The sequence below is a fragment of the Typopeltis vanoorti genome, chromosome 24 (genome assembly GCF_054136105.1).
Source record: "Typopeltis vanoorti isolate ZY-2024b chromosome 24, IOZ_Tvanoo_1.0, whole genome shotgun sequence".
In the NCBI taxonomy this organism is placed as follows: Eukaryota; Metazoa; Arthropoda; class Arachnida; order Uropygi; family Thelyphonidae; genus Typopeltis; species Typopeltis vanoorti.
In genome coordinates, this window is record NC_143572.1 from 65,732,103 (window position 1) to 65,750,996 (window position 18,894).

An 18,894-nucleotide genomic window follows, 5' to 3' on the forward strand; every position below is an offset into this window, starting at 1 on the left:
ACTAGGTCAAGCACTCTCTGACCCCTAGTATTTTCCATTACATGCTGTCGCAGATAGTTATCCCTTAATAACCGCGTAAAATCCAATTCCTTCCTCCCATGTGTCCTCTCCTCCTTCCACTCATTTCTTCTATTTGCTTATGCATACTATCTCCACCATCTATTCCATCACCTGGTCTGTAGCAGCACCCAACTGTATATTTTGTTCTGCTAGTTTCAATCTCACACCAAATAGCCTCAAATGTGCTCTTATCTCTATCCTGCAGTTCCACTTCAATTCACCTTGGCTGTAGCTCATTTGCTATCATCAATAACACAACCACCCACATTTTATTCTTCCTGTCTCTCCTGAACACACCATACCCCTCACATTCAATCCCACTAGCTATGTCATCTTCTGTCAGCCATGTTTCACTAATGCCAATAACCTGTGGTCTGGAAGTGCCAACCAAGGCCAAAAATTCTTCCTTCTTGGTCCTAATATTTCTGGCATTTGTATACGTGAACTGAAGAAGCCGATTTGTCCTATCCCTATTTTGATGCCTTATACTAACTATCCTATTCTGATTTGTGGTCTTTCCTACTCGCGTGGGCATATTACACACTCAACTGTCTCCCTAAAATCTGCATATCTACCCCCCCCCCAATAACTCTAGTTTCCTTGGTTCTGTACATTCACTTCCACCACATTCAACAATACCTTTTCAAGTCTCCGCACACCAAATCCATTCAAACGTAATCCATCCATTTTATATAAATCCTTTCGCCCCATCGAACTCATTCCACACCTCTCATCAAACATAATTACTCTTATATACTCTAATATACTCTTGCAAAGTGCTCGCTCAGTAATTCCACTATATCGACTGATTCAGTGACCTCCTTACCATCGTCATTCCTTAAAATCATTCTGCCATGTACAGTTTTTTTTTTTTGAAAGAACTGTTTGGGATTCTCTTTAGCTTGCATAGGTTGTTTCCTTCGATAATCCGCTTTTGCTTTTTTTTACCACACTCATTACCCTTCTGGCCTGCGCTTTATATCGTTCGTGTGCCTGCAGGTCACCTTTCTCTTTAAATTCCCTCCACAGTTTTTTTTTTTTTTTTTTTTTTTTTTTTTTTTTTTTTTTTTTTTTTTTGAAGCTCAAGCTTAATGGTGTTATTCATCCATTTAACCCCTACTTGTTTTACTATTTGGACCCTAGGTATACAATCAGCCATAACCTCCTGTAAATTCTCCTTGACCACTTCCCATGCTCTATCGACATCCAGCCCTTGCAGTTTTACATGCCATGGAATTGATCCAAGTAATCTCCTAAGCTTGTCATACTTGCCAGCACGGTAATTCCACCTATACCCTGTCTTAATCGAAAATTCCACACCTTTAGCCACCTCCCAGGTCAAGACCTTATGATCACTCTCACCAATAGGTGGCAACATGGTCATATTCATTACAGTCAAATTCTTAGATGCTATTACCAGGTCAAGCACTCTCAAACCTCTAGTATTTTCACTTACATGATGTCTCGGATAGTTATCCCTTAATAATTGAATAAAATCCGTTTCCTTCCTCACATGTGTCCTCTCCTCCTTCCAATCAATGTTACTATAGTTGAAATCCCCCATAATAATTACCCTCCTTCTGCTCATTTCATCACTTTGTTTATGCATACTATCTCCACCATCTATTCCATCACCTGGTCTATAGCAGCACCCAACTATATATTTTGTTCTGCCAATCTCAATCTTACACAAAATAGCCTCAAATGAGCTCTTTTCACTATCCTGCAATACAACTTCAATTCTCCTTGGCTGCAATTCATTAGCTATCAGAATGAGGTGCTTTTCCAAAGAATAGACATAGATGAAATGAAAGAGGAGACAGAGAAGTTAGTTTGGCAAGTTTGGAGACTGTAAATGGGATTTGACCAACAGCTGACCTTGTTGTTACAGTTTTTAAAAAAAGTGGAGGAATGATAGTGACCAGTTCAGCAAAATGTTGTCTGTGAAAGTATCCATAGAACATGCAAAAGGCAGAAACTGAATGTCTGTGAGAGAGAGAGAGAGAGAGAGAGAGAGGATCATTAATTAACTGAATTGCCCTCTTCTGGATAGCATCAAGCAAGCTCTTAAAGAAGATTTCAGTGCACAGCCCCAAATGTGTGAACAGTATGCCATGGTTGGTTGTTTGGGATATATGTAAAGTTAGCCTTATAGATGAGTAGTAGTGCCTCAAACAGAAAAGGACACAGAATGTTTTGCAGTTGCAGAAGCTATGGCTGAGATATGTTTGTACCAAGAAAGGCTGTTGGTGGAGGTCAACTCAAGATGGGAAATGTGATGATATCTTGCTATTATCAAAAGTTAGGAGAAGGTGTGCAAGATCCTGTCTGATCTCTTGTGAGAGATTAGACAGGACTGAGGTTTGGTGGAACTGAAGTCTACAAGGTTGTTCTCACCCCATCGATGTATAGCAAGGAGAACTGAGTTTAAGGCATTGATTATGGCAGATCTGGAGGTTTCTAATAATTGGTCACTACAAAGTTTGTTAAATGATAAGGAGTGTACTGTCATTAGTTAAGATATGAATAGGATTTGAAGTGAGAGAGAGCAGGTCATTTATATACAGGAGGAAGAGAGGGTGTGCAAGTACATAGCTCTGGAGTACTCTTGCATTGATAGGGAGATCTGAGGAGAGTAAAGAAACTGTCCACATGATTCATGAGTGACAAGAGAGAAAAACTGGACCCAGTTGCATGGAGTTGAAAGAATACCATAAAATAATATTTTGCTGAACAGGCCGCCTCTGCCAAATGTGATCAAATTCCTTAGAAATGTTAAGAGTAACCATATTAGTTTCTCTATATTTTTCCATGGCTTGAGTGGTAAAGGTTAGATCAGCTGTGGATCAAGATTGATGCAATCCATATTACTGGTCAGTAGTTAGCTGGTAGGTCTCCAGTTAGTGCATAAGTTGGCTCTTGATGACATTTTCTGTAGTTTTTAGTTCAGAGCAATTGGACAGTAGTTTTCTGGCTGACTTCTATCAACTGTCTTTAGAAGAGGTTGAGTGTGGGTTAGTTTCCATGCTGTAGGGGTAGATGCCAGATTAATAGGATCGTTCTTAATTTTGGAGCATGAGTTTTGAGTACACTAGGTGGGATACCATCCAGTCTAGATGTCCTTTTCATGTATAAAGTTATTAAGGATTGTATTGATTTGTTTCTGGCAGAAGGTTAGAGGCAGCATTGGGTTGAGCAGCTCTTGTAAAATGGGGTCGGGCGGAAGGGGTGGCTTTGCCTTGGTCATCAGTGCAGGAATTGAAAAAGAAGAGGGATGCAAGTAAAATAGCCTTGTCTTTGGGTAATGTTGCTACAGTAGATGGATGTGAGTGGTAGGAAACATGGATAGACAAAAGTTGCATCCATTGTCCTTGGCAAGGACCAGAAAGCTTGAATGCTATTTGGATAAGTGGTGAGTATTCAGCATTTTGCCTCTTCACAATCTGATTTATTTTATTCTATTTATTTATTTATTTATTTTAGCTGTTGTGAGCTATGACATAGGTGGTTTGTGCAGCTGGAGTTTTGGTCTTGAACCACTCATAGTATGCTGAATTTTTTTCCTGTATTGCATTGACACACTTGTTAAAGAATCAAGGATTGGATAGTGTGGCTAGGAATTTTGGGTGGAATAAAAATAGGTTAAATCATTGTGTCAGGATGATTTCTTTTATTTGGTCTGAGCAGCTGTTTGGATCAGGAGAACAAAAGGTAGTGGGACTGTGAACAGGAAGAGTAGAAGTTATGATCATTCCATTTGGACATGGACAGAATTGTTGGGTGAGGATTATTTCATGGTGAAGGAGATGTTTGAGATTATAGTCTGAGTTACCAAGAGGAAAACTGACATCTGCAGTGTATTTGGAAGGGTTAAGGAAAGGTCAAAGGTGTTGGCAGGTTGATGAGTGGTTTCTGTTATTCTGGTAGGGAGATTAATTATCTGTGGTAGGTTGTTGCTAATGGTAAATACCTTAGCATCTCTGCTCACTTGATCATGCCAATTTGTTGAATTGTGAACTATAATTTTTGAATAATGGCTTCACATATGTAAGAGAAAACTAAATATAATTTATTACTCCTGTATATTTTGCTCAAAATGTAATGAGCATCTTTCAGGGAAAGAAGCTCAAAAACTGGTAACAACATATAAATTCTGAATATAAAAATGAGTCATGCAGTATGTGTATGATATCACGTCTTGGTCACAGCTGTACCAGTAGGAGGAAACACTATTAGAGTTCAGAGACATGGGATAGATGTATAATTAATAAATGTTTTCTCCTATTAGACAGTTGCAACTACTGAGACATGATGTTATACCCATGCAATGTATGACTTGTTCTTGTATTCAGAATTTAAATTTTCTTACTAGTTTTTCTGTCTTCTCATGACATATTGAGCAAAATATATAGGAGTAATAAATTTTATTTAGTTTTCTCTTATATGTGCAAAGCCATTATTCAAAAAATATACCATGCCTATATGTGCATGTCTCTATTAAACAACTAGTAAATTATTGAACTTGAATGTTGACATACCCAAGAAGGATGACCTCACTATTAAGGTATTGCAACTGCAGAAAATCATATGTTTAGAGATAGTCAGAGAGGACCAAGTGGTTATAGGATTTGGAGTGAGAGAGACAGCAAATGAATGCTACAAGATGGTTTGGTAAAGAAATTTTGAGCTAAAGTAGATCAAATGGGGAAGGTGGGGGGAATTTGAGTTCTAATTAATGCACCCTTTTAGCAGAAGGAACCACTGTATAATGTGTAGTTTTGGCAGTTGAGGTGGAGTAGTTGTTAAGGTTGTTGCCAGCTGAGGTTCTGTTAGGAATAATTAAGTTCAGTTTTTATATTCTTACCAAAATCTTCTCAATACTTCTGTTTAGAAAGCAAAGCAATGTGTAAAATACTTTTACACATTGCTTTGCTTTCATACATTTCTGTTATTTTTCCAGCGCACATGCTAATTTACTTGCTGATGTTGTTTATTATTTTAACGGTATATAATAGAACACAGAAACTAAGTAAATAATTAATTTATTAACTTATTGCTGATATTTCGCTGGTGTTATAACCAGCATCTTCAGAGCACAAAAACACTGTTTGTCACAATACGCGAGACTATAACAATATGGTGTACTTAAACAAAATTGTAGCAGCAACACAAAGACTAGAGTCCTAATTTTGGCGCCCTCTATCTGAAAAAAAAAAAAAAAAACAGAGCTATCACATATTACTAGAGTCCTAGAAAAGTGCTAGTTTTTTCTTAATATGACTGTCTCCCAGATCTTCAGCAAGTTAATACAGCCATATTTGTTGAGATTTGGAGTGTGTTTTAGGGCTTCCGTCGCCTCTAAGAACAATCTCTCTGATTTATACGGGTTTCTGTGTAGTACTTTTGTGTTTTTCCAGTTGATCCTGTGTGCAGGGGTATCCAGAGCATAGTCTGCTAGGCCCGACTTCCCATAATGATAATTCCAGACGTATCTTTTATGTTCGCTGATGCGGATGTTCACAGTTCTTCCTGTTTGACCGTAGTAGGCTTGATTACATGAGCAGGGTACTTCGTAGACTCCTGGATGTGATAAAGAAGGAATGCTGTCCTTGAGCGGATGAGGGTAGCTAATTTGCTACATGGTCTGAATGTAGTGCATAGTTTATGTTTATTGAGAATTCTTGAGATCTTTTCGAATGTGCCTTTAATGTAAGGGAATGGCGACTGTTTTGTTGTAGTTCTCTGTGGTGGATAGTGGGAAGGGTTTCTTAAGAGTGTTTAGTATTTTGTTTATTTTATGTGGATTGTAGCCGTTGGCCAAGAAAGTGTGGCGTAAGTGAGTCAGTTCAGCAGTAAAAGCCTTGTCATTGGAACAGATTGAACAGAATGCATATTAAAAACGCTAACCCATTGAGCGAGAGCAATCTGTTCCAGTGACAAGGCTCTTACTGCTGAACTGACTCACTTATGCCACACCTTCTTGGCCAATGGCTACAATCCACATAAAATAAACAAAATACTAAACACTCATAAGAAACCCCTCCCACCATCCACCACAGAGAACTACAACAAAACAGTCACCATCCCTTACATTAAAGGCACATCCGAAAAGATCTCAAGAATTCTCAATAAACCTAAACTACGCACTACATTCAGACCATGTAGCAAATTATCTACCCTCATCCGCTCACCCAAGGACAGCATTCCTCCTTTATCACATCCAGGAGTCTACGAAGTACCCTGCTCATGTAATCAAGCCTACTACGGTCAAACAGGAAGAACTGTGAACATCCGCATCAGCGAACATAAAAGATACGTCCGGAATTATCATTATGGGAAGTCGGGCCATGGTCTGGATACCCCTGCACACAGGATCAACTGGAAAAACACAAAAGTACTACACAGAAACCTGTATAAATCAGAGAGATTGTTCTTAGAGGCGACGGAAGCCCTGAAACACACTCCAAATCTCAACAAATATGGCTGTATTAACTTGCCGAAGATCTGGGAGACAGTCATATTAAGAAAAAACTAGCACTTTTCTAGGACTCTAGTAATATGTGATAGCTCTGTTTTTTTTTTTTTTTTTTCAGATAGAGGGCGCCAAAATCAGGACTCTAGTCTTTGTGTTGCTGCTACAATTTTGTTTAAGTACACCATATTGTTATAGTCTCGCGTATTGTGACAAACAGTGTTTTTGTGCTCTGAAGATGCTGGTTATAACACCAGCGAAATATCAGCAATAAGTTAATAAATTAATTATTTACTTAGTTTCTGTGTTCTATTATATACCATTAAAATAATAAACAACATGTTCAACCAACACATAAGTCTGTCCACACGTTTACTTGCTGATGTTTTACTTTTGAATTTTCTGTATGCTTCCTTGATTTCCTTGACTCCCTTAATTTTCTGATTTTTCTTTTCCAACTATCATATTCATTTTTATCCTTCCCAAGACTTAGTGGTGATCACTTCCGATTTAAAATCCTCTATATTCTCTTGTCTTGAACCAGCATGAAGATATTACTATCAACAATAACATAGTCACTGAGATTTTTGTTTCTCGTGTCTTTTTCTGTATGTAAATTTGTGCACATCTTTATTTTTGAACACAGTATTGGTAATTACATTGTCCATGTCCAGAACTGAAATCCAGAAGGTACTTACCATTATTGTTAGCTTTGCTGTTTTTCCACATTTTCCTAAAATAATTCTGGTATTCATTTCCTAATCTACTGTTTAAATCTCCAACAATGAGCATATTTGTTGCTTGCCTTCTCTAAAGGCTTAAAAAATTCCTTCTTCCTTAATAGAACCTTCTGTGGGACTGTAGGCACAAATAAGTCCTACTGTCTAATATCCTATTTAGATGTTTTCCCACATCACTCATTGAAATTGTCTGCTATTTGCTTATGCTCATGTTTAGTATTGAATATTCACTATAATGACTCCTTTCTTTTCCTGATCATGGATTGCCTGAAAATAACATTTCGTAATTGTTATTTAGAAGAGTTTCACCTGTTTTTGTCTTCTTTGTTTTATAATGCCATTTATGTCTGTTTGCTACTTCTCTTATTCTACTGCCAGTTCTACCTCTTTTCCATTGATACTTCTCATGTTGATTGTGCATATCTTGATTTCTTATGATCAGTTGAGATTTATTCTACTAGCTGACTTTTCACAGTTTGTCCTGATGAAACAGCAGAGATTATATTAATCAGCTGATGCCTTCATGACATTTCATCTTTTTTGTACCATCTTTATCTTTTGGTTTAAGCAAATATAGAATACAATTTGGTCTGCTAAATCGCATATTGGCTATCTCATTCTTATTCTTCACTATCGTATCCAGCTACAGGGCGCACCATAAGATGAAGATTTGACATTAGGTCAGTAGTCCTGGTCAGTTCTCTGCATTTCTTAAAAGGCCATGTAGAGATGTCCAATTACACAGTCCAACACAATTTTTGCTGACTTTTATATGAGACTTATTTTTTACTAATTTAGGTGTGCTGATTTCAAATATCAAACCTATTTTTCTCTGTCACGTCAGGTTTTTCCTCTATGGCATTTTCTTTTTGCTAATTTGTAAGTTTTTGATAGTTTTAAGGAGGCAGTACTATTTAGAGGATCAAAAAAATCGATTTTTTAATATTATTTTCTGAAAGTATGTACTTTTAAAAATCGGTTCCTAACTTTTTATCAAGAAATTCGAAAAAATCCCGAAGATATAACCTGTTATTCAAAGTGGTGGTGTGCAGATCAGAATTGGAGCGCTCACCCCTCTCGCTTGTTAGTAAACGAATAAATGCGTAAGAACCTGCAAGGCACGTACTGCCTCTTTAAATGTGAGAGAGGCCAATAATTAGATACATAACTACTTAACAATATTCATTAAAAATTACAAGAATATTTATAAAAAAAAAAAAAACAATTTTACTTACACATGAGTTTCAGGGAATAAATTTTTGTTTGTAATAATTTCTGCTGTGTGTTCTGTTTTGGCAATCCCTTTGAATACTCCAACAGTAGTCAGCCATCATGTGAGAATCCCATCTTCCTTGGTACCGATCTTCCATAGTTTTTAAGTCTTGATGAAATCTTTTGCCTTGTTCATCGCTTACAGCAGTACCTAAATTCTCGGGAAATCTATCAAGATGACTGTATAGGAAATGAAGCTTTATGCTCATGTTGCAACCTAGGCGCTGGAAATTTTCAAGCATTGTTTCCACTAGATCTTTGTAATTGCACGCTTTTTTGTTTCCAAGAAAATTATTCGCAACCATCGTAAATGAAGTCCAGGTCTCTTTCTCAATTTCGTTCATAGAGTTGATGAAATTTGGGTCTCTCATTAAAGTTCTAATTTGCAGTCCATCAAATACACCGGCTTTAATTTTTTCATAACTAAGTCGTGGAAATTTTTCACATGTATTGGAAACAGCCACCTTGTAAATCTAAAGCTTTAACATACTGCTTCATAAGACCTAGTTTGATGTGTAGAGGTGGAAAAATGATTTTTTCTCTGTCGATTAAAGGTTGATTTATAACATTCTGTTCTCCAACATTTAAGGATGTCCTCATATGTTTCCTTTAAGTGGACTGAATAGCCAATAGGAATTGAGCCATATACATTCCATTGTGTAGTAAGACACACTTGAGACTTCTGCTTGAACTGTCGATAAATAAACGCCACTCATTTGGATGATATTGTACAACACTCATTTCAGTTAGTAAACCTGGCACATTGTTACAGTAAACAAACCCACACTCGTGTTTAAAATATTGTACAAGATTACTTTTCCTGCTACGATAAAAAGTTATCTTCGTATCTTGCTCCTGTAAGTTTTTTCATTTAATCTTGAAGCTAACAATTCCGATGATTCCTTTGATAGGCCCAAATCTCTTACCAAGTCATTTACTCAAGTTCCACTTGAGTAAAACGTTGTGGTCCAGAACTAGAAATTAAATTTTCATTGTCTAAATCAACATCCGGGTCTTGCTCCTCAAGAACATCTGGCATATCCCGATCATGCTTGTTCTCAAGTAAAGGAAATTCTTTATAAATTGGCACAGCTATTTCACTGGAATGAGCAACTGTCGAATTGCTGAGTCGAGATTTGGATACACAATTTTTTTCGTATTCTTCTTATTATAACCCGAAGTCTGAACTAAATAAAAATAGCAATCATCTACGTGATTTTTCAGTTCATGCCAAATCACTGGAATGCCAAAAGCTAATTTTTGGCGTTTTCCCTTGCTCCCCTGTCGTAAATTTTCTACACATGACTTGCACACTTTATTTGGAGCCCATGAATTGTCCTGATCTGCAAGTTTTACTTCAAAGTATGCAAAGTATACACTTTCTTAACGAAATCAGTGATATTTGTCCTTTGACTGGGAAGAACAGTAAAGCTGCCACAAATGTAGCAGAAGGAATCTACACTATTGACAAATTTTCGAGTAGTAGACATGATGTATTTTCTTCACTGCCGACTAACATGCAATTAACAAGACAAAAAAAAACCAGAGACTTTATTGAAACGTTATAAGCACTCATCATACTTTCACGATCGATTAACGATTGACTGATTTCGATCGTTCTTTGTCCGCTATGACGCATATAGCATTCATTTGTTTTAGGCGGTTGTCATTGCCTACTTTTCATCACCTAAATGTATTAGGTCGTTCGGCCTCTCTCGCATTCAAAGTGCCAGTACGTGCCATTGCAGGTTCTTACGCATTTATTCGTTTCCTAACAAGCCAGAGCGGTGAGCGCGCTGATTCTAATCTGCACATCACTTTGAATAATAGGCTATATCTTCGGGATTTTTTCAAATTTCTTGATAAAAAGTTAGGAACAGATTTTTAAAAGTACATACTTTCAGAAAATAATATTAAAAAATTGATTTTTTTGATCCTCTAAATAGTACTGCCTCCTTAAAACTATCAAAAACTTACAAATTAGCAAAAAGAAAATGCCATAGAGGAAAAACCTGACGTGATAGAGAAAAATAGGTTTGATATTTGAAATCAGTGCACCCAAATTAGTAAAAAAAACAAGTGTCAGATCATAATCAGCAGAAAAAAAAATTTTTTTTGTTGGCCAGTGATATCTAGCTTTCACCTTTAAGCTTCTCTCTCTCTCTCTCTCTCTCTATATATATATATATATATATATATATAGAGAGAGAGAGAGAGAGAGAGAGAGGGGGGGGGGTGTTAAGGTATTAAGGGACAACAACCTACCACAGATAGTTAATCTCCCTACCAGAATAACAGAAAACATTCATCAACCTGCCAACACATATACATTTATAAATACTTATAAATCAGTATTTCAACTGTCCCTATCTGCTCTTTAGAAAAAAATTTCAGCCAGCTATGTGTCACTGATGCTGATAATTTTTGAACAGACTTGCAATATCACAAACAAAACCTGGGCATTTGTATATAGAAAAAACCAGTGTATTGTCAGTATTCCCCTGACTATTATTATCCTCCCCAGACTTCACTTGGCTTAACAATATAATAACATATGTTTACCATGCTGCTAGCTCCACATGAGGCCATCCCTGCCACTTTCCATGTTAGCAACTATAATTTCTTCTAAAATGGAAGGCAGAGTAGCATTAAAGAAATCAGGAGGGCTGTGAGGCCTTTCTACACCAACCAGACTATCTGATATTTTTGATTATCCCCTTTATAGGAAATATTGTTGCATCAGTCTTATGTAAATTCCTGATACCTTATTATTTTGCTTTTTTATTTTTATTTATTATATTTTTTTAAAGTAGGAATTTACTAACCGTCTGTTGTCAAAATTAACAGCGTTTTTAAAATTAATTCTTTTATTGCATTTTGTGTTCCATTGTTAACCTACTGAAGATGCCTTTGATGCTTGGGCAAAAATTTTACATCTATTAAATTTAATTCCATGTAAGTTTGAGTTTTTGTTTTTAATTTCTACAGACAAGGCTAAATTTTAGAGATGAGGTACAGCTCTTATAGTACCCCCCCCCTCTCTCTGTGTGTGTGTGTGTGTGTGTGTAAAAGACAAGGTGATGACACAATATCTCCAAAACTATTTATTCATGGTATGCCTAGACAAAATAATTGGATAGAGAAAGGTCTGTAGATAAATGGAAGATAACTAAGCCATTTACGCTTTGCATATGACATAGTTATCTTTACTTCAACTGGATATGAATTGCAGACTTGTATCCATGAATTCCATCCAAATTGCTAGCAAAACACTGGGCTTAAGATAAACCTAACGAAGACCCAAGTTATGTTCAATAGCTGTGTCCACCCGTGATGTGTTTCACCAATGATGATATTGAACAAATAGATTATTACATATACATATTACATATTCTTAGGACAAAGGATATCAGTGGAACAAAATGTCATGGATGAAATTAAAAGACACAATGCTTGGGTAGAAAGCATTTTGAAAATTAGGGTCAATTTTCAAAAGTCAATTACTTATGCCTGAAAAGAAAAGTTTTTATCCAATGTATTCTTCCTAATATATGATTGTGAAGCATGGTCACTAAATGCAAAGGAAATTCAAAAATTAAGAGCAACACAATTTAGTATGCTCGGTGTCACAAGACTGGATCACAAAAAGGAATACATGGATAAGAAATCAAAGTCTCTGGCATCATAGAGTAAAACATCTGAAGTGGCATTGGTGGGGCATATTACTTGAAAACATGATCAACAATGGACAAAAGAAGTACTGGATTGAATTTCTTGGGTGGAAAAATTACTATGATGGATTGATCTCCTTCCCCATGTCACTCCTTCAAATTTGATATAATCAAATTTGCAGGAGTGACATGAGGAGGGAGAGTCACTGACAAACAGCTTTGAAGTAATCTTGGACAAGCCTTCATCCAGCAGTGAATTGACAATGGCTGCTGCTGATGATGATGATATATATATGTACGAGGGCGGTTCAATAAGTAATGACTAATTTTACTGTCACGAAACCACTCATCACAATATTAATTTCTGTGGAATAAAGAAATGTTGCTGTCTGTATTAACAAAAGAGGTTGATAGATGGCGTATACGAGCTGATGTGCCAGAGTGTCACGTGACTAAACACAAGCTTGTTTCGGCGTGCCTACGAGCTGTGACCAGTCATCGAAATGGAAGCGTTCTTGGAACAGCATTATGCGATTAAATTTTGTGTGCATTTGAAAACCCGCCATCAGACACTTTTTACATGATACGCGAAGCTTTCCACAATGAAGCAATGTCGAGGGCAAGTGTTTTTCGCTGGCATAAAACTTTTAAGGAAGGAAGGAAGGCAAAATGTGGAAGATCTTGAATGTGAGGGAAGACCTTCAATGTCTTCCCTCACATTCAGAGACAATGATCAACACAGCAGCGATTATCATCAAGGAGGATCGCAGAATTACAGTACACCAGTTGCGTGTCGTCCTGAATATTTCTGTGGGAAGTGTTCACTCAATCATGGCTGACCATTTGGGACTGAAACATGTTTGCGCCCGATGGATTCCCAAACTCTTGACACCAGAGCAAATGCAGCATCGAGTGGATGTGTGCACAGAATGGAAAGAAAGACTGGAACAAGAAGGCGACAACTTCTTAAAACGCATCATTACAGCAGATGAAGCTTGGTTGTATCACTATGACCCTACAATGAAACAACAAAGCAGTGAATGGAAGCATCCGTCTTCACCTACCCCCAAGAATGCAAAAACTGTAAAATCGTTGGTAAAGTTATGACCATATTTTTTGACTACGAAGGCATTGTTTACCAACGCTGTAGAACCTGGGAATACTGTAAACGGCTCATATTATGCGGATGTTTTACAGACAATGGTACTGCACGTCAAAAGGAAGCATCCATTGCTGAAGAATGGCTTCTTATTGCACCACGATAATGCAAGGCCACATATTGCTGGTGGTGTAGTGGACGTTTTGCAGAAGAACAACATAGATATCCTACCACACCCTCCATACGGTCCTGAGCTCACACCGTGCGATTTCTGGCCGTTTCCTTAGCTCAAGAAACCACTAAGAGGCTGCCATTTCGAAAGCAACAAAGCATGCATAAAAGTTGCGGAGGCGGTTTTGAAAGAACTCTCAAAAAATGGACTTTCACGTGTGTTTAAGAAGTGGACGCAATGTTGGGATAAATGCATCGTGTCTCACGGTAGTTACTTCGAAAAAGACCATGTAAATGATGACGATTAAAGATAATCTGTTTTCTGTATAAATATAGTCTTATAACTTATTGAACAGCCTCCGTATATATATATATATATATATAATTGCAGAGGAATTTCCTTATATTAGTATTGCAAGTAATATTTAGGCATTCATACTACTTGAAAAGAAGCTAAGAGAAATTAGGGAAGAACTAACTGGATTTAGTCTGGATAAGTTTTTCAGGACAAGATTTTTATTTTAAGACAAATAGTCAAGAAATCATGGGAACATAACAAGAATGTATATTTAAGTTTTGGAACTGACATATGATATGGTGCCAAGTGAAAAGCTGTTCAAAGGAATGCAATTATATAGTGTAAATGTGACATCATGCAGAGCAATGTATAGTTGTATACTTCCATTGTAAGAGCTAGCAGTTAGAATTGAAGTAGGTACAGGAACTGGTTGATGTTAAATCAGGTGTTAGATAACGTGCATGCTATTTGGGCTGTTATTCTTCATTTGTATGGATTACACATTATACAGGAAAATGGTATGAAACCTTATATCAAAATCAGAGATATTAAACTCATCTTTTTCTTAATGCAGATGTTATACTTCTAAATAAATTCACTACATGTCTTCAGAAGACTTCAAAGTCTTAACTAAATTGAATAATTGCTATAACAAATTTGGTATATAAATCTGCAATAAGAGCCAATATACTAAACTAGCAGTATCCAAATAGCATTTAAACCAGTTTCAAGTAATGGATAAGAGGGATGGTTTGGAATTAAAATAGTTGATCAGAGACTATACATTATGATTATGAGTGTTCTAAGAAAATTATATCATATTAAAATGAAGATAAAGTGAACTTTTGCTCTTAAGGACCACAGGAATAGTTGTAATAGTGTATAATTTATTACACAGAATTTTCTTGATACAATAAATAGTATTGTGTCTTTCGAAATTTGATGGGGATTTTTTTGGTAATTTGTTATCATGTACTATAGTAAGAGTTAACTGTATTAGAAAGGAAGCTGGCATTTTTCCACATTGAAGAATGAATGAGCAAAGCTAATCTAAGGTCACCAATTAAACCAATCAGAAGAAAGGTTACAAGAAAAAGACTCATAGGCAGACAAAGATATAAGTATATAAATGCAGTTAATAGTGATTTTGAAGACCAAAATGTATGATCATGACAATATTGGAGAACTAACAAATACCAGATGAATTTGAAAGAAAATTGATAGGAGTGTTAGATCTGAAATAGGCGACTTCAAGTTTTACATGACGTCACCATTCCAGAATATAACAATTAACAAAAAATATATATGCATACTTATCTTTTAGCACAATGTAAATATGTTTTTTTTTTTTTTTTTGTAACAACATCTTGTGTGATAAACTGTGAATTTTGTGAATTTAAATTAATGTATCTAAATGTCTAGCATGAATGTAAGTCAGCAAAAAGGGGCAAAATAAGAGAGAAATTATTAGTGAAATATCGTAAATGAAAGAATGCGTATTATTCAGCAACATAGGGCAAAGATCGCCTTAATACTATAAGAGCAGCATAAGCATCCGCAGGCATTACATCTAAGAAGGAATCATGATGCATACGTTCCTGGAAACAAGAAGTCCCGTATGTTGATTGGTGAAGTCACCCAGCCTTCAAGACCAATGGCTGAGACGATATGAGAAATTCAAACTCGGAAAGGTGGCGCTCTAGGAGAGCAAATAAAACCTGCGACACGGAAGCAAATGACCCCTGTTTTTTCTTGTTCCTGCATTTCTCTTCATGTGTGCTCCAAGAGTCCATCGTAGTTCAACTCTCATTTTTGAGGGCTGACTTACGATAGGATCCGGCAATGATACCGCAGTAGATTTTCGGCAAGATTAACCACAGGCCGCGATGAGACGATCATCGTCGTAAAACCTTAGCAGAAAGATAGTGCCCAGCCCAGGCGAGCACGTGTAACCCACGTGGCGATAAGATCGAGACGACCAGAATCAAAACAAAGAAGGAAGGACGGAAGAAAACCGATAAAGAATAGATAAGTACTCTCACTTGTTCTAGCCCCTTTTGAGAATTGACTAACAGTGTTAAGAGAATGCAACTTAAGATTTGTAATGAAAGAAAGAGTGAAGAACTAAGATCTATGTAAATGACTATGCTTTTGAAATGAACTTTAAGAAATTTCAGTTTGATAAAGATTCGGTTGTAATTAATCCGAGAGAAGTTATAAAATGTGTTAAATTGCCTTATTGTCCAATTGAGCTGCAATTATGAACGTATTATATGTTAAGTTATTGAATTTGTTAATACTTTGATGTCAATACATAATTGTTTTTAAGAGTGAGAGAGTGAATGAATGGTAGAAGTTTAACATTAGATTTGATAACCAATTTAACTTGTATGGCATTATTTAATGAGTTTAATAAATGTATTGATTTCTTACTTACATGTGCTTCTCATCATGATGACTGACTCTGACCATTCATAAAACTTCAAACCTGAGAGCATGTGTGCGTGCGGGAATACCCTAATTGAAAGTAGTAGGGCACGACTGCAAATAAGATAAAAATAGCCAGAGAACCCAAGTTTCTAAGAATTTAATTTACATTGTTAGTGGCACCTGATATTCTATGATTATCCTAAAGGCAGAGTTTACTCTAACCTTAAGGCCCAGGCTGGTGCAGATAAAAAATAAATTTGGCTGAGTGACCAGGATAACTCATAGAATTCAGGGAACAGGTAATTTCTAGTGGCCCTTTAGAGATTGAATTACGTGAGACAAGGCATAAGAGAAGCAAGACTTAACGTTAAATTTAATATTAATGAAGATCACATAACAATGACGCAACCTACTTAACAAAGAGGTACATGCGATAGAACTTGATATAGTGACTGAAATAAGAAAGGATAAAGTTAAATAAATTGCCCCGATATATCAATATCAAAGAGACACGGTTGCAACAGGAGGCTAGTAATGTAAGCTTAATTTAGTACTATCATGTTTGTCCTTTGAAGGTACATTTCAGAGATTTATGATGGTGATAGTTATATAAACTGTTAGCATTGAAAAGAATAGTATTCCAAATTTTGGAATACTTAGGTAATAATTAATTATCTGATTTTTCTTGTAGGTCTTGAGATGCTTGTTCTTCATTACCAAAAAGATGCTAGTGGCTTATCAACTAGACTAGGATCTATGTGCAAAGGTCAGGTTCCTCCTCCAGATACTAGACGTCATGGACGTACTAATTTATTACATAGGGCTACTAAAGAAGGTATCATCTTTATCTAAGTATTTTGAGGTATTTGTTATCTAATATTTGAATAATGTGCATAATATATTTGTGTTTTCTCTAGGTGCAAAATATATATTCAGTTATTTATATTTCTAAATAAGTAAACATGTAACCAGAACGGAAAATGCAAGCTATTTTCAGCCAAGTAGACCTTCAGATCATCTCAATTGAATCTGATTCCCAAGTTTGAGTATCTGAACAGTGCATGAAAATTCAGATATAATTTAGGGTTTCTTCCTCATTCAGATTCCAAAATGGAATAAACATTTTAATTAAATGTCAGTCTGGATGGCCAAGCGGTTATTATATCCACTCTCCAATCAACAGACTATGAATTCAAACCCCACCATGGGCATGGATGTTTGTATTGTCTTTTGGTGGGAGATAAAGTTCATTGTCTAATGTGAGACCACTACCCTGCTTATTGGGTACCCTGCTTATTGGGTACCCTGCTTATTGGAGGTCTGAAGCCGCTTTAAAAAGCTTGTTTCATCTTTAGGACAGGGTTTCCAGATTATGTAAAAAATATATTACTACTACTGCTACTACTAGAGACCTCCAGGATAGCCAGAAACTCATCAAAAGAGGCCACATATCATTCTCGCTATGTCATTTGTACCTTCTCTTGAATTCATTCACAATATCTGCCCTCGCTACTTCCAAAGGGCATTTCATTTCAGTCACGCACCACTCTACAGAAGAAAAATTGTTTTCACCCCTTTCTTGATCATTTAACTTTCATGGATACCCTCTTTTCCTCTCCCCACCACCCATAAAATGAAAAAATTCTATCTGCTGGTATCCTCTATGACCCTTTCCAAGGTTTGTAGGCTTCTATCATATCACCCCTCTTTCACCTATCTGCAGTATACAAATTCTCAATCTCTCCTAATTATCTACATGTCACAATCCAGATATTATCTTTAACACTCTCCTTTTCACTATCTCCACTGTAGCTGCATCACCTTTGAAACCAGATCTGTGCATAATACCAGATGAGATTATATCAAAGCCTTATAAAGAGAGAAAATTATTTCCTTATCTTTACATGTTAATTTTTCATCTCATCATTGCATAACTGCAATGATGAAATGAAAGGCCTGATTGACCAAGTGGTTAATGTATCCTCTCTCCAGCCAAAAGGCTGTGGATTCTAATCCTGCCGTGGGCATGGATGTTTGTGATTGTCTTTGAAAATACTGGTGGTGTTTCTGAGGGGCAGTAGATGGTATTAGTGTAGTTGCAGTTCGTTGGTGGATTGAATGGTGGAGACAGAGAGTTGTAGAGTAGGTGCCCTCCCTCGATGAGGCTTTGGACTCCCTGGAGGTGTCAGATAATAATATTAATAATTATTATTATTCTCGAGATGTATTTGCCATCTTTACTATATGGTACCTGAACTTCAACTTCCTATTTACTAAAACTCAAGATTTCTATCCTGGTCAGTTTCTTCTAGCATAATCTTGCAGTACAAGCTGCTGGATATCTCATTACACTCAAGTACATATACTGACATTAAACTGACAGCCATTTTCACATTCCCAGAATTCCATCTTATTCTAATCATTTTGCAAATTAAGTGGTGGAGATGGAGATTTGTAGAGTAAGTGTCCTCCCTCAATGAGTCTTTGGACTCCATGGAGGTGTCACGAAATAATAATAATAATGATGATACAAAGATAGGTATGTCTCTTTGTTAAATCTTTCTTAATGTCATCAATGTGAAGATTAATGTAAAAGCTGATCCCTGAGGTACATCACTGGTCACCTTAAATGTTGTATACTCATTTCCCTCCCCCCAAACATACATCACTTTTTGATATGT

General features: G+C 36.4%; 1 protein-coding gene across 1 annotated transcript in view; it reads left to right on the forward strand.

Moving 5' to 3' along the window:
* Positions 1-18,894, forward strand: part of Shark (SH2 ankyrin repeat kinase) — a 266,529-nt gene that overhangs the window by 42,308 nt on the left and 205,327 nt on the right. The window contains exon 4 of the mRNA XM_090413998.1: positions 16,905-17,048. Within this exon, the coding sequence (XP_090270124.1) occupies positions 16,905-17,048 (144 nt within the window). The remainder of the gene's footprint in view (positions 1-16,904; positions 17,049-18,894) is intronic.